Below are 16553 nucleotides of genomic sequence, written 5' to 3'. Positions count from 1 at the left end.
CTCTTTCCCAGTTAATTTCCCAAATTAGCTCTTTTGTATTCAAAACCAGTTCAAAACTACTGTAATAAATCACATTTTGCCTCCAGTGTTGTGCTAAGGGAACCAGCTGACACACAGTATTTTTAAAGAATCTTTTCAAAAATGCATGTGTTGTCAGCCATCTTACAGCTGGTTGGGAAGAAGCTAAAAACACATCAAGCTCCTGAATAGGCATGAGAGGAGTTTTTTGAGGACTTTTAGTACAGAAGTAGTAAGAGCTTTGCCAGGTCCGGGGGCAGAAACAGAAGTAACACAAGCTAGTTCTCTGCTGCAGAGAGGATTAGAAAATTGCCCTGGGAGAGGAGACCCTCACACCTCCATTACTTCTACTGGCCAGATTCCTCAAAGATTTCTCTCTTTTAAAGAAGGATCTAAGTACCAAATGCTTCATTCCTCTATTTAAGCATTGAAGTGATTAAAGTTTTGTTCATTCATAGTCTCACACTTTTTATACCTGAGTATATTTGGAACACTGTACATAAATCACTTCTTTACCTAGAAGAATACTCCTTTCACACTCAACAATATATTTTGAATAATTTCCATTAATCTATTCTGCACGGTTTCTGTAGTTACACACTCAGTTATGCTGTAAGACGACTGTACCTGTCTTACTTTCTAACTTTGATGAGAACCATTTATCTCAAGCACTTTGCACTATTTTGTATATAGAATAAACAGAATCATCTGAAATCACAATAATTGTAAGATAACTGTGCACCATAAATTAGCCAAGAAAAGTTATTTGGATTAATATCAAACAGAAAGACCAGTTCTAACGTCAGATTATCATCTTCTTCTCAGGAAACGTCTCAAACAAACTGCATAATTTAAACTTCGGAAATCACTCAGCCAGATGGAAAAGGGAATCTCCAGATGTTAAAATTAAATAGTAACATTAAGTAAAAATGTTAACATAAAAACATAGAAAACAAAAAAGATAAAACCAGCTAGTTTTATATTTCAATAAAACAAAATGCAATAAAGAAAAATGTAGTAGATGAAATAGTGGGCACAAGAACGTGTAGAATTGTTTAATCCCCACAGAGCTGAATGAAGCATCCCTTTCTCTGAAGAACCACTCTTGTTAGGAGGGTGTTTCATGGAGGAGAAAGAGGCAATTGAAGCTAGGAAATGATGGATAGCAATGACCTTTCTATCTGTAAAACATGGGCATATTTTAGGTATTTAATCTTGAGAATTGGATTATTATTAATCAATTATTCATGACAATTTGAATCTATGGTAGATGTTTTTTGTTTTCTTAAATATCACATAGCTAAGGTCCTGCTTGAGAACTGGAAAGAAGATTAAATCCTCACAAGCAAATAGTGTTCACGACTGGCATTTTCTTCCCTCCTAAACATTCCTTCCCCTGCATAACAGCACACATTGATGATAACCTAGTACCCTCTGTAAAAATTCTGCCTAAATAATCTTAAATCCACCTTTACAGCCTTTTTTCTTTATGAGGGAAAAAAGCCCTCCAACCTTTCCCAAAGAACAAAGCAGGGCACTGTGGTAACATGGAGCAGCAAAAACTCCTATGGCTTCATTCCTATAGCCAGAGGTTTCCCAGCTGCATGTTTTAACATCCACTCTTCTACACTTGCCAAAGGTGAGTGATAACAGAAGCAGAACATCTCCATTACAGGCCACCAGATCATACAATGAAAATATGCAGAAGGTGTTTGCAGATATTTAAAATGCACTGCTGAAGGAGAAGGAAAAGCAGATGTAGCTATCGTTAGGCTAAGCACTTTTCAAAAGCAGAACCTCTACAGCCTGAAATAAAATGCAAAATATGTGCGTGTCTGTGAATAGAAAGGAATAGGTCTCAATGTTGCCTTGAAGAATACCTGACAAGAAAGACATAAGGTTATCCCAGTTTGGGGGAATCTCTATGGAAAAGAGACTCTCACTTTCTCAGGTTCTAAAATTGAGGATATGGATAACAATGGCCATTTGTGAAGAGTAAGGCCAATTTAACACACCTAAACCCACCAAATATTTGGCAGTTCTTCCTGTTCTCAAATACTCCATTAAAAATAGACACCTTATTTCTAGTCTAACTGAACTTCCAGACATTACATCCAGTTCTCCCTTTGTTTGCTGCAGTTGAAGAATCGTCTTACCGAATTTCTGTTCATTGTGGTGTCATGCTTCCTAGGAACTCAGCAAGCCCCTCTTTATCCTCTTTGTTAACACCAAACAGATTGAGATCTAGTTTTTTCCACAATAAGGCATGTTTTCAACTACTCCAGTCATTCCTGAGATATTTGTGGTTCTCCCCTGACCCTTCTCTGACTGAAAGCAGTATTCCAGTAACACTTATGCAAGCACATTAACAATTAATACAGAAAGGTAATGTAACCATTTTCTTCTTATTTAGCCCTCCCCTGTTAATATGTCAGTATACAGTAACCTTTTGAAGAAGGGGTGCACTGGAACGTAATATTCCTCTACCATGATTCTCAATGTCCTTTGAAAAACTATTAATTCCTTGGTTGAAGCTTTTCATTTACCCAGGATATTATAAATGTTTTCATTTGGGGGGTGGGTGTAAAGGGACGCTCCAAAGGAGGTGGGGAAAGGGCTAATCTGGAGGAATCTCACCATCTGGAGATTTAAAAAAGGGGATTTGAGAAAAGGACTGCAAGGGCAGGGCAAGGTGAACTGAAAATGTCTTACTGTGGAGAATGGGGGCAGCATTTTAGTTTATTGATGTTGCCTGGTAAACTGAGTTCACAAGTGCAAATGAGAAATCATACATAATGAAGTCATTACAGAGTCTCTAACACTGGAGTTCGTTGTTGGTGTGCCAATAAAACTAACTGATTAATCTACTTCCATATAACAGCAGGATAAAACAGCTGCAAACAAGGAAAATCTTGGAAATGAAACGCTGGAAACATTTATAAAGTGAAAACTAAGGCTAACACAAACGGGGTATGCATCAGCTGTGGGGGTGGAAAACAATCTGTATAGGGAAAAAAGGAAACTGAATCATTAGGATAGTGGTGAATGGTTGTTAATACATCAAAAAAAAATTGAAGTATGCCCTATTTAAAACAATTTAAAGAAACAGTTTAAAAATAATTGTAATGATCAAAACACTGTTTATGCTTAACCTCAAGCTTCTTTTAATATGCAATATTCTGCAAGCTTTGGTACCGTGGGTAACAGATCTGGTTGAATCACAGCCTTTCTAAGCTACGATACTTGTTACTTAAGATGAAATACCTAAGTAACATTTGTGATAAACAAGCTTCTCTTTGCTCTACTTGTTCTATGGTTACTAGGTAGATCGAGTTGTAGAACTTCTGCAAACTACAAGAAGTACTTGTAATTGAGCCAAACACTGTTCATCATTTTTTTAAGTGGAACAGACTTCCCTACTCATAGCCACAGTCCAAAAAGAAAAGGAGAATGAAGCTACTTTAATGTCATCTTTTTTATTTCTGCCATCTAGAATACTTGAACATTGATGCTTAAGGTTAAAAAAAAAAAAATCATTAATTTGAAACAAAGAGAGGATTGCATCATAGCAGCTACTCAAACATGTCTCATAAAGCCACTACTACACAAAACTCAACTATTAAGACTAGGAATTTTAGAAACTTCCAGCTTTCATCTAAACTTGCTTTTCATAAAGTCAAAGTAAAACTGCCAATGACTCCAGGAGAAGCAGTTATGCATGCCGGAACAGTACATGATACATCAGAATTTTATCCTATCTTTGCCCTTTTTCCTGTTAGTTTTTTAATTCAACAACAGATAACCCTCCCATCACAAAGACATATAACTGCATATAAGTGCCAAGTCACTTTACCAGAGACTTGCACAATCTGCTGCAATTGCTACTATATGTTGAAAAATTTACCTTTTCCCCTCCCACTTTCCCAGTGCAGCCACTACAGTACGTCCTTGTGGTGAATGGATTAGAGGAAACACAGCACCACCCCACTGTCCTTAGTCCTTTCCTCCATAGTTCAGGCATGCTGCTAACTGCTAACAAATAAATCTGCTTTCCTGTGGGTCTGGGAATAAGGAAGCCTCTAGGAAAAGGGAATGACAAGGAGGCCACTCCAAAAGCAGCAGATGCCATATCCACCTTCCAATTTCCTCAACACAAGCACAAAGCAATTGCTTGTCCAGGGACAGTTAGGCCTAAATTAATGATCTTCTGAAATCAGATAAACTCTCAAACTGTGAAGGAAAATTATTCCTCTTTCTAGCCCCCTAAGAATTATTTTTAAATTGTCAGATAATATCTGACATGCAAAATTCAGGTTTTCCTGTAAAGGATCTAGATAACTATTCAATACATTAAGTATGCAAGTATTTACTGGGATTCGTTATTTAGAAAGAAATATTAATGAAGGTTTGAAAAGAACTTAAAATGCTAACACAAAGTTCAGGAGAAGTTGATTGTATAGATAAGATTAAAAAAACCCCAACAATACTGAGCTAAGAAGAGACAGATAACTCAATAGAAAATTACCAGTTATAGCAACAGCAAGTTCACAAATATGAATTTACCCCACTGTGTATCATGTAGTATGTGTGCAGTGTAAAGACAGACTAAGCCTGAAGTGTGTGGTCAGACAACAACCTCAGAGAGCTAGAGCACCACTCAGCATTTAGTCCATTTGCTTTCTGAATACACCCTATAATTAGAGAACAGTTTCTCATGCTGCCACTCCCTTGAGTAACTAACGTTCAAGCATTCACAGTATTTTAAAGTAGCATTAGCTCTGGCAGTTGACAGAAATATTTTCACCCTCAGGAGGGTGCAATTGTGGATGATCTTTTGGACAGCATATTATCTTCAATTCAAGACAGAAAAATGGGAATGATCTTGCATACCTTTTCTGTTTTAAAACATCCAAGACACACACTAAGAACATGGACTTGTAAAAACTAATTTAAAAATGAAACCACAATTCCATAGGACTTAAGTCCGAAAATCTTGTCTAACAGCATTCTTCAAGTTTTAAAAGGACTAGCAACTTTCGGATTCAAACCTCTTTATAAACTTACATCTGACTAGCACTCAAGTATATTTGGAAGCAACTGCTCTCAGCATGGTTTACTCTGCCACTTAAATGTATAACCTGAGAATCCAAAGGTGATAACACCTAGCACAGCCGCATACTGCAGCTCACACGCCTACTAAATACACAGATCCCATTATGAATTATAAGAGAAGACCATAACATTAAGGCTTTAAAATGTAGATGCTACAGAGGTCTATATTATACTGGACCACTCAAATCACACCTTTCTTTGAACTCATTGCTTATGCATGCTGACACGAGCCATTCCGGGAAATAAATTTGGTAGACGTGCATTACAGTTGCAACACAATTGCATTTGACACACATTTAACTGAGTCAACAGGCAGTATCCCGTTACACTGCGAAAGCAGCCTAAATGGCAGCAATTTGCTCTGGAAATACTTACTTCTGATGAGGTCACCATCAGTGCGATTTCCCCAGACAGACTGTTCTTCTATCTCTGGTTGTACACTTTGGTTACTGGAAGGCTGTTTTATGTCTTTATCTCCTGCCGCAGTATTCTCTTGGTCAGTTTTTTCTAAGTCAAAAGAAATTTTAAGGTATTAGTTTCTATGATATTTTTCTTCTATGTGAACAAAACTCATCTTTGAAAATTAAAAACAGGAGAGCATAAAATATAACTTGTCTTAGCATTGAACGTAGTCTCCTTAGAAAGAATTCCTAATAAAGTAGACTTTCAATCTGTTTTCTTGTCCAGATAAAAAAAAAATCTTCTTTAAGAGTCTTTTAGTTGTATTTTGTTTAATCATGCAAAATAATATTCAGCAGCTTTTGTAACAAGTTACAGTTGTATTTGTTTATATTTAGTTATCTTCCACAAAATCTTCTGATAAAAATTTTAATCACTTTGTCACACAAAAAAACAATTTCTGCCCACATACGTGTGGCTCTGGCATATAAAAGCCACAACAATCCCACAGAAGTCTGTTCTCTTTATTTACAACTGAACAGATAATTAAAGACAAATATTGTTGAAACTTCAAAATTTATTAATACAGAAATTCAGAAAATTTATTATAACACCATTACCTATTTTTCATTGAAAATAGTAGCCTTTTAAAAGCCATTCCTGAATAAAATTCAATGTTTAGCCTATGATGAAGGAAATACAATTTATTCTCTCCAAGGATATACAAGATGCAGGGAAATTTCCATGGTAAGGTTATTTGAGTGTTTCTTCAGCTTATTTCATAAGATAGCAGATCTTGATGTTTTGATGATTTCGCTAGTTAACACACACAGACCTGTATTTTGTCAAACCAAGGTGACAGTTCTCCTTTTTGCTGTCATTAATGTTTTAATAGTCAAATTCACACACACAACTCTTTCTGTTTTGATTGCTACAGGTTTTTCCTACTGGCATTCAAGGAAACACTTCCAAATCCAGAATTACTTTGTTCATTATTCACAGTGGCAGATTATCAGTTTCTATCACTTACTCGCGGGATCTGTAAAACACCCAATATTTTCACTCTCACGTATTTTTTGAGTATACGTACAACATTTAATATTTACAGTAAATCTAAATGAGCAACTGTTGAAAAGTCTGTTAGCTCTGTTTATCTGTTTCAAACAAGAACGTGTTTATAAGCCACTTATCATAACGTAATGGTACCATATACACTACTAAAGCAATGATTCCAGTCCTGAGACACAGAAAAATCACTTAGTGCTACTGTGACATATTAAAGGTTAGTTTCTTTATGTAACCAACAACAGTTTGATTTTCAATCCTAACTTTCTGCCTTTGTTATCCACCCTATTAAACTGAGGCACTGAACATCATTCAAAATAATATATGCCATATTGTATCTATAGCAGCATGTGCCTTCAGGCACTGCTACTCCCTTCTATGAACTTCCACCTCTGAAATGTCTGACCCAGCTACCTCTGTGGTACTTCTCCCTCAGCCCTCCCTCCCGTCACCATTTCTTAAAAAACTTGTCAATATTTTCTCAAGCCCATCCTGAGATGAACTGTTTCACTGGAATTGGCATCAAGTTACTGAAGTGACTGGGAAGGTATCCATTGACTTCAATGAGTTTTGCATCTTGCCCTGGTGACTTAATCTCACAGATATATTCATCCCACTCCCCCACTCCCCCACCACCACCCAAAAAAAAAAATATTTTTTCAACCCCTTTGACAGACATTAGATACAAATTATTTCTACCTGATATCTATCTGATACAAATGCAACTGTATTGAAGTATGATGATTTTGCCTGTGCAGTTAGGTATTAGGTGCAAATGTGTTTCAGAACTGTTTGAAGTGTGACCTGAAATAGACTGAAGGAAGATAAGAAGTGTCCTGGAGAGAGCTAGTGTAAAAGAAATGCAAGCACTGTACACTCTGCTTTTCACACAGAGCAAGCTTAAATGAGCTATTTTAAGAGATTTTGCTCTTAAATTACTTTACTGCAGTAACAGCACCAAGATTACAACAATATATATACCCTGTGGTGGCAGTACAAAACTGCAGCATTACTGTGTACAATTTTGCAGTATAGGATACGACTTTGCAGAGCCCCACTATTTCATGTAGCAAACAATGAACAGCTCCAAGGAAACATTAATGTTAATATTATGGGGCCTTCAGTGTTCTAGATTACATTTTCATCTTAGAAACCAAAATGAGTACAGAATACAATCAGTCATCATCCTTCATAGGGATTTAATTTTCATTCTTCTGCTTGGTTTTGGTTCAGTACCTTTTTCACTTTTTTTTTTTCTTTTTACCATGTAGGTTGTATGCATATTTTTCATGTTTACTATTATTATTCTAGCTGGATATGATAAACAGCCAGTCAAAACCATGTAAACAAAATTAAGAGTTCACAAGAAAGAAGTAAGAGGGCCATCTCCAAGCAACGCCTACGTTCCCCAAAATCCCCTCAGTTTCTAGGTCTGAGCATGACGTTATGTGGCATGGAATATCACTCTGATCAACCTGGGCCAGCTGTCTGTGCTGTTCTCCTTCCCAACCCCTTGCCCATCCGCAGAACACTCACTGCAGAGGCAGAGTGGGAAAAGGGAAGACATCGACGCTGTGCAAGTGCTGCTCAGCAACAGCCAAAGCACTGGTGTGCTATCAACCTTGGTTTAGTCACAAATCCCAAACACAGCCCCACAGGGGCTGCCATGAAGAAAACCAAGTCCACCCCAGCCAGACTTAGTACAATGGGACTTTAGAAAAAGTAGACCTTAAGCTATGTTCATTTAAGATTTTTTCATACATCCCTTCTGATGCATCAGAACACTGAAAATAGACAAATACTGGTGTCCTGAGTTATTATTTGTTTCTTCTTGAATGTGCACCAGGTCTGTTTTAGTACAAAGGAATTTCTTGATTATACCCTTATAATAAACAGCTGATCATGGGATCCTAACCTTCTTATTTCAGTTGTAGAGGTGCAACTACAACATACCAGCTACAACCAACCATACATGAGGAGAGCCCCCAGAACACTCTAGAGTGTGTGTTTTATTGATGCTATTATTTTTATGTTAGGTGCGTAAGAATAGTGATGAGTACTTTATGAAAGATAACACATACATGAGTCCAGTAAGGATCGACACAAAGACCTTAACCTTCTCCGATATGCCATGTTCGTGGCAGAGCAGCTTTAATAAAACCTACAGTTGGCAAAAATACTAATGGCTGGATCTGGCCATAGACAGGTATGGCTTTTTTTCTACTGTTATTCTTCAAATAAACTCATAATGCTTCTTTGTTTTAGTCAAGCTTAACCCTAAGAATTTTTATGTAATACTTCCTTAGGGGTTTACCTACTGCTTCCTTCCAATCTTCATGTGACTAACCTCCAAAATTGACAGCCAAGAAGAAAGAGGTGCTCTTCCTAGCAGTTCAAATAACAGAAAGAAAAGACTCATTATGTTCTGAGTCTGGCAGTGCTGAGGTAGAAATACAATCTCTCTTCAAAACCACAGTAAGTTACCCTAGGTCATGACACAGAAGGAACATAGCCTTCCTACCTATCACGGTTCAGCCCCCAGCCCAAAAACCTGTGGTTATGTACCTCCCCTAAACTAGCAGCAGTCCCTGAACTGAAGAGTTTCTAGCCAAAAGCTCTGTGGGAGTGAAACCCACACAGAGTACCCTGTGATTTATCCTGAAGGTATGCATGGACACAAACTCTACTTGTATAGAGATTAATGGAAGTTTAAGGTTTACATAAGTTGCAATACATGTATTTCACAGAATCAAAACTTGTTTTCACTGTTAAGACTGTTGTAACATTGATTGTTAATTCCTGTTTTAGTTTGGAGTATGTGCCTCTGGTTACATACATTTCTTTGCATCATGACTAACACATTTTACAGGACTCAACAAGTGAATAGTGTCAGCAACCAGGTCAGTAACAAGGCTACTATTACAATAGTCCTATCAAAAAGAAAATTTAACACATAGCCAAGACTGATGCATAATTAGGCAAAAAGGGTATACAAGGTAATCACTCCAGATGCCTTCCAATCTTGTTTTCTATGTCTTTATAAAGTTGTTATAAAGTTTGTTTATAAAGTTGTTTATAAAGTTATAAAGTTATAAAGATATAGATCAAATTCCTGAAAATTTCTTAGAACATCCCAGTGAAGTATCCCTCTTTTCAGAGCTACATTTCTTCTATTTATCTCTATGATAATATAGAGAATATTGAGCAGACAACAAATTAATTCCCAAAACTGATAGCAAATAAAATATGATCAGTATTTACATGTACATTTGCAGGACACACCTCAAAGAGCCCAAGCCTTTGACAACTCAGCAACTTTTCTTCTCCAAGTGCTTGTCCATTTGTACATTCGCAGTCCAGCTGCCCCCAGACACTGCACTACATCGCTTGAGTTTACTCAGAAATGGGTGTCAGAGTGTTCAGATGTGGCAGCACACCTTAATGTATCAGTAACTATGTAATAGTTAATCTCGGAACATGCAAAAAAAGAATTGGAAACAAGTGCCCACATTAAGAGGGTTGCACGTGTGATTGGCAACTGATTTCACAGGATGACACATAAGCCTATATACTGACTCAGCTGTCTCTTCCAAGCATGTGAACTGTAAGAGTGCTTGACTAGCAACATGACAAACTGAACTTGAGAAACAGGTTTAGAGTTTGTTTGACACAGGGACACTGTTGATGTAAAATGAAGTAAAAATCCTGTCGCTGCAACAACAAAAGGCTTTGTCGCTATGACACATTAATTTTCTGTTCACCAACAATGTGGTGGACTACACCAAATAACAAGTAAAGCAAAAGCAACTGCTAGGAAAGGCTTCTGGAAACATGAGTGCATTGTTCTCATCAAGGAGAGAGTGACAAGCAAATGGACTGGGGCACAGTGGAGTCATTGTGACCTCCAAAACACAGTCAGGAACACTCCAACAGTTTTACTGTTTAAAAGTAAGGGAAGATGGAAGTACAGGGCAAAGCTCACTTAGACACCTAAATTTGACCTAGCTGCTGGGATGTAAACATGAATCCTCAGAAGGTCTGAGTTATCCCTGAACAGGCAGACACAGATTTAAACATAAGTGTGCAAAGCTCAAACCATCCTAAAGGGAATTTTGTCCTTCAGAGCAAAGAGAAAAAAAAAACTAACAAACCACAAAACGCAAACAACAAACCACCAACCACCACCCCAAAAGTAGATTTATGAGGAACAAAAAAGTTGAAGAATGTTTCCAAAAGGAAAGATAACAAAATGGTTCTCTGTCTCAAGCCTACAGAGCTTGGGAGGGATTGAAAAGCATGTGGCAAACACTGCATTTCTAACACTTCCTTTGTTCATTAATATCCTCGCTGGCAAGGAACCACTGAGGATGCTATTTCCTACTGAAAATTCCACTGTTCACAACAATACCACAAAGGAGCCACGATAATACCAGGTTTCACAATGCAGTATTAACAGTAATACCCACCAGCTACATCATGAAATGCCTAAAACTTTTAGGCCTTTCACATTACAAGTTCAACTGTGTTATTTGTGTAACAAAATTCCTATTCCAGTTGATTTGCCTGAAACAATCTTATTTTATTAATGATTGGTTGTACAATCTAATTAATATTGATAATCCACAAACTATGGAGTTGGAAGCCTCCATTTAGATGTCTGATTGTTTTAAAACTAAAATAACTAATTTGGTTTTATGTCATTTCATTGACTTTCACTTAAGTGGTTCATTGCAACTTTCAATGCCTCAAAAATGCCACTGAAAAAAAAAAAAATCAGGCTCTTAAAATTAGAGCAATTCAACTAAACTTCTTGGAAAGCTCTTACACTGAATTTTCCAGGTGCAAGCTATGGAACAACTACGAATGTACTACAAGTTTGAAAGCCCTGGACGAAGTTCAGCTATGATAAATTAAAAATTAATAGCAACATGTGAATAGGTACTCTGCACTATTGAAAATATTAAAAAGTTCAAATACACAAGTGAAAACTTCCTTTCATAAATAATCACAGTAATTGTCATGCAGTCAGTTATAAATTTATGTCATTCATAGAATTATAGAATGGTTCAGATTGGAAGAGAAATTAATGATCATCTATTTCCAAACCCCCTGCCATAGGCAGAGATACCTTTCACTTCACCAGGTTGCACAAAGTCCCATTCAGCCTGGCCTTGAACATTTCCAGGGATAGGGCAACCACAACTTCTCTGGGCAACCTGTTCCACTGCCTCGCCACCTTCCCTGTGAAGAATTTCCACTATATCCAATCTAAATCTATGCTCATTCAGTTTAAAGCCATTACCCCTTGTCACTACAGGCCACTGTAAAAAGTCCCCCTCCAGCTTTCTTTTAGGTTCCTTCAGGTACTGGAAGGTGCTGTAAGGTCTCCCCAGAGTCTTCTCCAGGCTGAACAAGCCCAGCTCTCTCAGCCTGCCCGCATAGGAGAGGTGTCCCAGCCCTCTCGTCATCTGCATGGCCTCCTCTGGACTCATCCAACAATGTTTCACATGTGCACAAAACTAGTTTCACCTAAGTGCTAAGCAATAGCCAGTGGCTATGGCTGTATTAGCAACAGCATGGGCCAATGTAAGCGGGCCTGGTCAGTGAAAACGTTGATTTTAAGGACACATTCCCTATTATATATGCTCCAGGGACATTCTACTTTGGATTTATCTCAAAAACTGAAGGGTTATTAGTGACTGTGTGTATTAGACACATTCCTGCAGTGCATCTTTCAGATTATTTTGTCCAAAAGGAATCCAGTCCAGGTCACTCCCCAGGATCACTCCACAATGCAAACCTAAGCAGGGGCAAATGGGAGATTCACTTCAAAACTGCACTGCTGATCCAAGTGAAAACACTATCATAACACTCTCATTGCTGGATGCTACTTATTAGAAAAAAAACAGTATTTAAGACAGAGAAATCTAACTTCTGAGGGCCTGAAATGGAATCTAAGAAGAATTATTCTGATATAAAATTAGCCTATGAGATGGGTCAAAAGTATTTCAAATTTGATGCAAGACCTTTACAGTCAACTCTATGAAATACAAGTCTATCACACCCATGTGGACATGAATCACTTTACTGGAATGGCATGCACATGAAACTGAAAGCAGAATTATATTTTTATGACAAACGAGAGTTAGACACTTAGAAAAGTTCTACATATTTTAGTCAGTAACGTTCAATAAACCCCTCAGTACTGACAGACAGCAACAAAAATTAACACAGATTCACTCAACTCTTGTCAGATTGCAAGTGGGTAACACAAATACAGAGGAAGTATTTGGTAAGTTTGAGCAATCTGAGTGCACTGGTTAACCGTTAAAATAAAAACCCATTACTCATAACACTGAGGCACTGCTGGTAAAGTGCAGTAATTATGGTGGTAGCAATCACTGTGGACTCAAGAATGTTCAGATGTTCCCTGCAGTAAGACTTCTGTCACCTCATTTCATCTAGCCAGCATGTTCCTTTAGTGCTCCTTGTCATGAAAACAGTTAAGCACAGAAAACATGAAGAGGTTTGAATCACATTCTTGAAAAGGATCACAAGCTTTTTGTACTTTTCTGCATGGAAGTATTAGTTGCTGAATATGGTTTCTTCAGACATCAAATCAGAACTTCATCTCCATCCACCAACAGTCACACAATTTACAGCAGGGAGAACAGTCACTTACACAACTTGACCCTTAATATTTCTACTAGACTTCCCCATCCTCCTCCTCCACCCGATTAAAAAAAAAAAAAACACCAAAACAAAAGAAAACAACAAACTAATGTATTTCTATCATTTAAAGGATGACAGAAAGTTTTTATAGTTGAAGTGCAATTAACAGTCTCAACTTCGTAATAGGGGCTTTTATTATTATTTTATTTATTTTCTATCTAAACTGAGACAGCTAAATATTATTCACTTGTTATTCCAGGTTACATTCAGGTACCGACAAGCAAAGGTAAAAGCATTCCAAATACTTTATAGATGACAGTCTTCCATTTTCTAAAAAGTGGCCTGATTCTCTAAATGAAGCTCCACGTTCACTGAATTTCTCTCTTGCTTTTCATGGTTTATTCAAATACAGAGGACCCAGTGAAAAACGTCTACCCACAGTCCAGGCACTAATCACCACATGATCTCTAACATATGAAACCTTTTCCTTAAAGCAGAAGGGCTAGTGGTCACTAATTGGCAGATCCCTTGCTTGGGACACTATTTTGGTATCCACCAGTGGAGAATATACTTGATTAGAGCCAAATTGAAGTGGTCTGAGCATAGGGATGATACTATTCACTGACTACACTACACAGCTCACAGGCAGAAGTAGTCACAATTTGATTCCAAGGCCTGTGGAGCTACAGGACAAGAAAGATGTCATGACCAGGATCTTGAACAAGGGTGCACAAGTAGAGCTACACTTTTGGAAGGATATGGCAAAAATTAACTAGATATTTGCAGAAATTGGGCTAAACCTTTTATCCTGTAGTCTGTACCTTAGAGAAGCCGACTCCGTTGGCACAGAAAATGGTTTGAAGACTGAAATGGAGTACTGACATCGCCACAAAAGAATATGCTATAATTTCATTTCCTCTCTCTCTATAGCACACTAATTGTGGAGGGGCAAAGTGCAATAACCTCACTAGAATTTGTGAATTAATTCAAAAATTAACTAACAAGGAAAAACAGTGATGGGAGAGATGTTGAGAGACCATGTTGGTTAAAGTACCACACAGAAATCCCTTGAAGTTGTGAAAGCCAGAGCATGCCACATCTGCAGGCCAAACTATGTCTCAATCCACAGTTTTCACCATGTCCTCAACTGACGTAAGACCCTGCAATCTGCATAAGCTTTTGTTACTGTTGCCTGTTTTTTAATTAGCTGTGGGATAGCTATTTGTTGAATATTTAAAAGTCAACTGAAGTTTCTTTTCTTTTCATGGAATAATACAATTTGGCTTCAGCATCTGAATGTATATGATAGCAAGCAAAAGGAGGACTTTGAAGATCTGGATTTTTTTTATGATACCTCACAGAACTACAGAAGAGAAGTGTTCTCAGGATATAAGGTATCTATACCAGTTAAACAAATAAAGTATTTTTTCTCACTAGAATGCCCGTAATACTTTATTATACATAAAACATAAGCCATCTTTTTTCTGATTAAGAGCTCTTTATTCCTAGGTGGACACAGGTTTCAAGTATCTCACTGTAAATATATGGACTCATCACACAGATATGATGAGGTGATTCTAAGTGAAGTAGTAATTATTTCAAATTATTTCAGGTTTTTCCAAATATCTCTAGCCTATCTCCAGAAATAACATGGATTTCCATCAGAGCTTTAAAAATTATCACCAAATTCTAGAAAAGTCAGTGTACTTTTGGATGCCCTGGGGGTAGTACAGAAAGAGTGGGGGTGTTGAAAGACCCAGGCAAACTATCTTAGATCTTCAGCCCTGGAATATCTGGACTACCTTACCCTGTAACCACACACACTAAAGCTGACAACAGAAATGCTGGAATATAGACTGGAAATGTTATGAACTCACCTCTTCCTCTTTCCACCCCCATTTCCCCAACAGACTTAAGCTAGAAAAAAAGCAACAAATATCCACAGTTATCCTTAAATCTAAGTTCATTAGGATAAACATTATGTATTTGAATGCTGAATTCTGTAAAAATCAGCCTTGTCTTTCTGTGAACTATACATATGCTTTTAAATTGAGCATGTGCTCTGTTGAAAGGTGTGGCCAGTGGGGCATCATGAATCAATATATTATACTTGTTTGTACCTCTAAAAGGTACAAACTTTTGTTTGTAATCTCTAAAAAAGTAACTTTACAATCCTCCATCTCAACAGCTGTGAGCTGTAATTGTGTCATCCAGATTTTCTGCACATAACTTGTCCATGGACATATCAGTACTTGTTTCCTTATTTTTCATAAGAAGAGCACATATTGAAAATATTACAGAATAGAATCACATAAACTTCATTTCATGGTGAAAACTCAATTTAAAGTCTCACTGTAAGAATGAGACCACTGTCCAGGCAAGTGAGTTCACTGACTTACAACTTCAGTAACTCTGACGTATGGCCTACATGCAGAATTTAACCAGTGTGGCCACTGGACCACATGATGGATAAAAACAACACATTGAAAATAAACATGTATCACAGGTACTGATATTTCTGGCATAAACATGATTCTAACAGTTCAGTTCTGCATGCTTCATCTTCTGTATCTAATCCTTTTTATTATTATTTTTTACTGTTTAGAAGTCATGAGTCATGCTCTAGGACAAAAAAAAAAAAAGGCAACAATAAGATAAGTTAAAGCCAGTTTAATATGTCTCCCTGCCAGAACATTTTTACTTAGCTACAGATATTTTCTAGTTTCTCAAATGCATCTTCAACTTTGATTTCACATAGCTATTGGTTTTCCAAGTTACAAAAACAAGACTGCATCTTTAATCCACAGTTGCACAACTGTGTTACCAGGCTCTGCTCCAGTTAACCAGTTATGAATAAAGTTACAGTTTTTGAACAGGCTTATTTGTCTGTTCTTCAGAGACTTTTTAAAATCCTATCAGAATTCTGGAAAACAAAGCTGTAGCTGTAAATGAAAAAAACATAATTAAGTCTCATCTTCACAGACCAGGGCTCAGGAGGCAAACATACTTCCCTATTCTGAGGATAACCTGCAATACACCTTGTCAAACCTCCCTATATGAAGGCAATCAGGATATCAATGTATTTTGTGCAAATGCAAATAAGACTTAACTTAAAGAAATTATTTTTAAAATAAAGGTACTTTTAAACAACCTTTTGAACAGCTGATAGAGTTAATACTCTCAGAAACTGGTTGTAGCTGCAGCATCACAGAGTAATCTAAGAAAAGTGACCTCCAACCTGAACAACAGTCCTGCTCCTGGATCAACCTTTCTCAGTTTACTGCAAG

General features: G+C 37.3%; 1 protein-coding gene across 1 annotated transcript in view; it reads right to left on the bottom strand.

Annotated features, from left to right (window-relative positions):
- Positions 1-16553, bottom strand: part of MDFIC (MyoD family inhibitor domain containing) — a 46573-nt gene that overhangs the window by 29605 nt on the left and 415 nt on the right. The window contains exon 2 of the mRNA XM_010147050.1: positions 5506-5637. Within this exon, the coding sequence (XP_010145352.1) occupies positions 5506-5637 (132 nt within the window). The remainder of the gene's footprint in view (positions 1-5505; positions 5638-16553) is intronic.

The sequence above is a fragment of the Eurypyga helias genome, unplaced genomic scaffold (genome assembly GCF_000690775.1).
Source record: "Eurypyga helias isolate BGI_N326 unplaced genomic scaffold, ASM69077v1 scaffold2862, whole genome shotgun sequence".
Taxonomy (NCBI): domain Eukaryota; kingdom Metazoa; phylum Chordata; class Aves; order Eurypygiformes; family Eurypygidae; genus Eurypyga; species Eurypyga helias.
The sequence above is the reverse complement of the archived record's forward strand: the minus strand, read 5'-3'. Positions and strand labels throughout refer to the sequence as shown.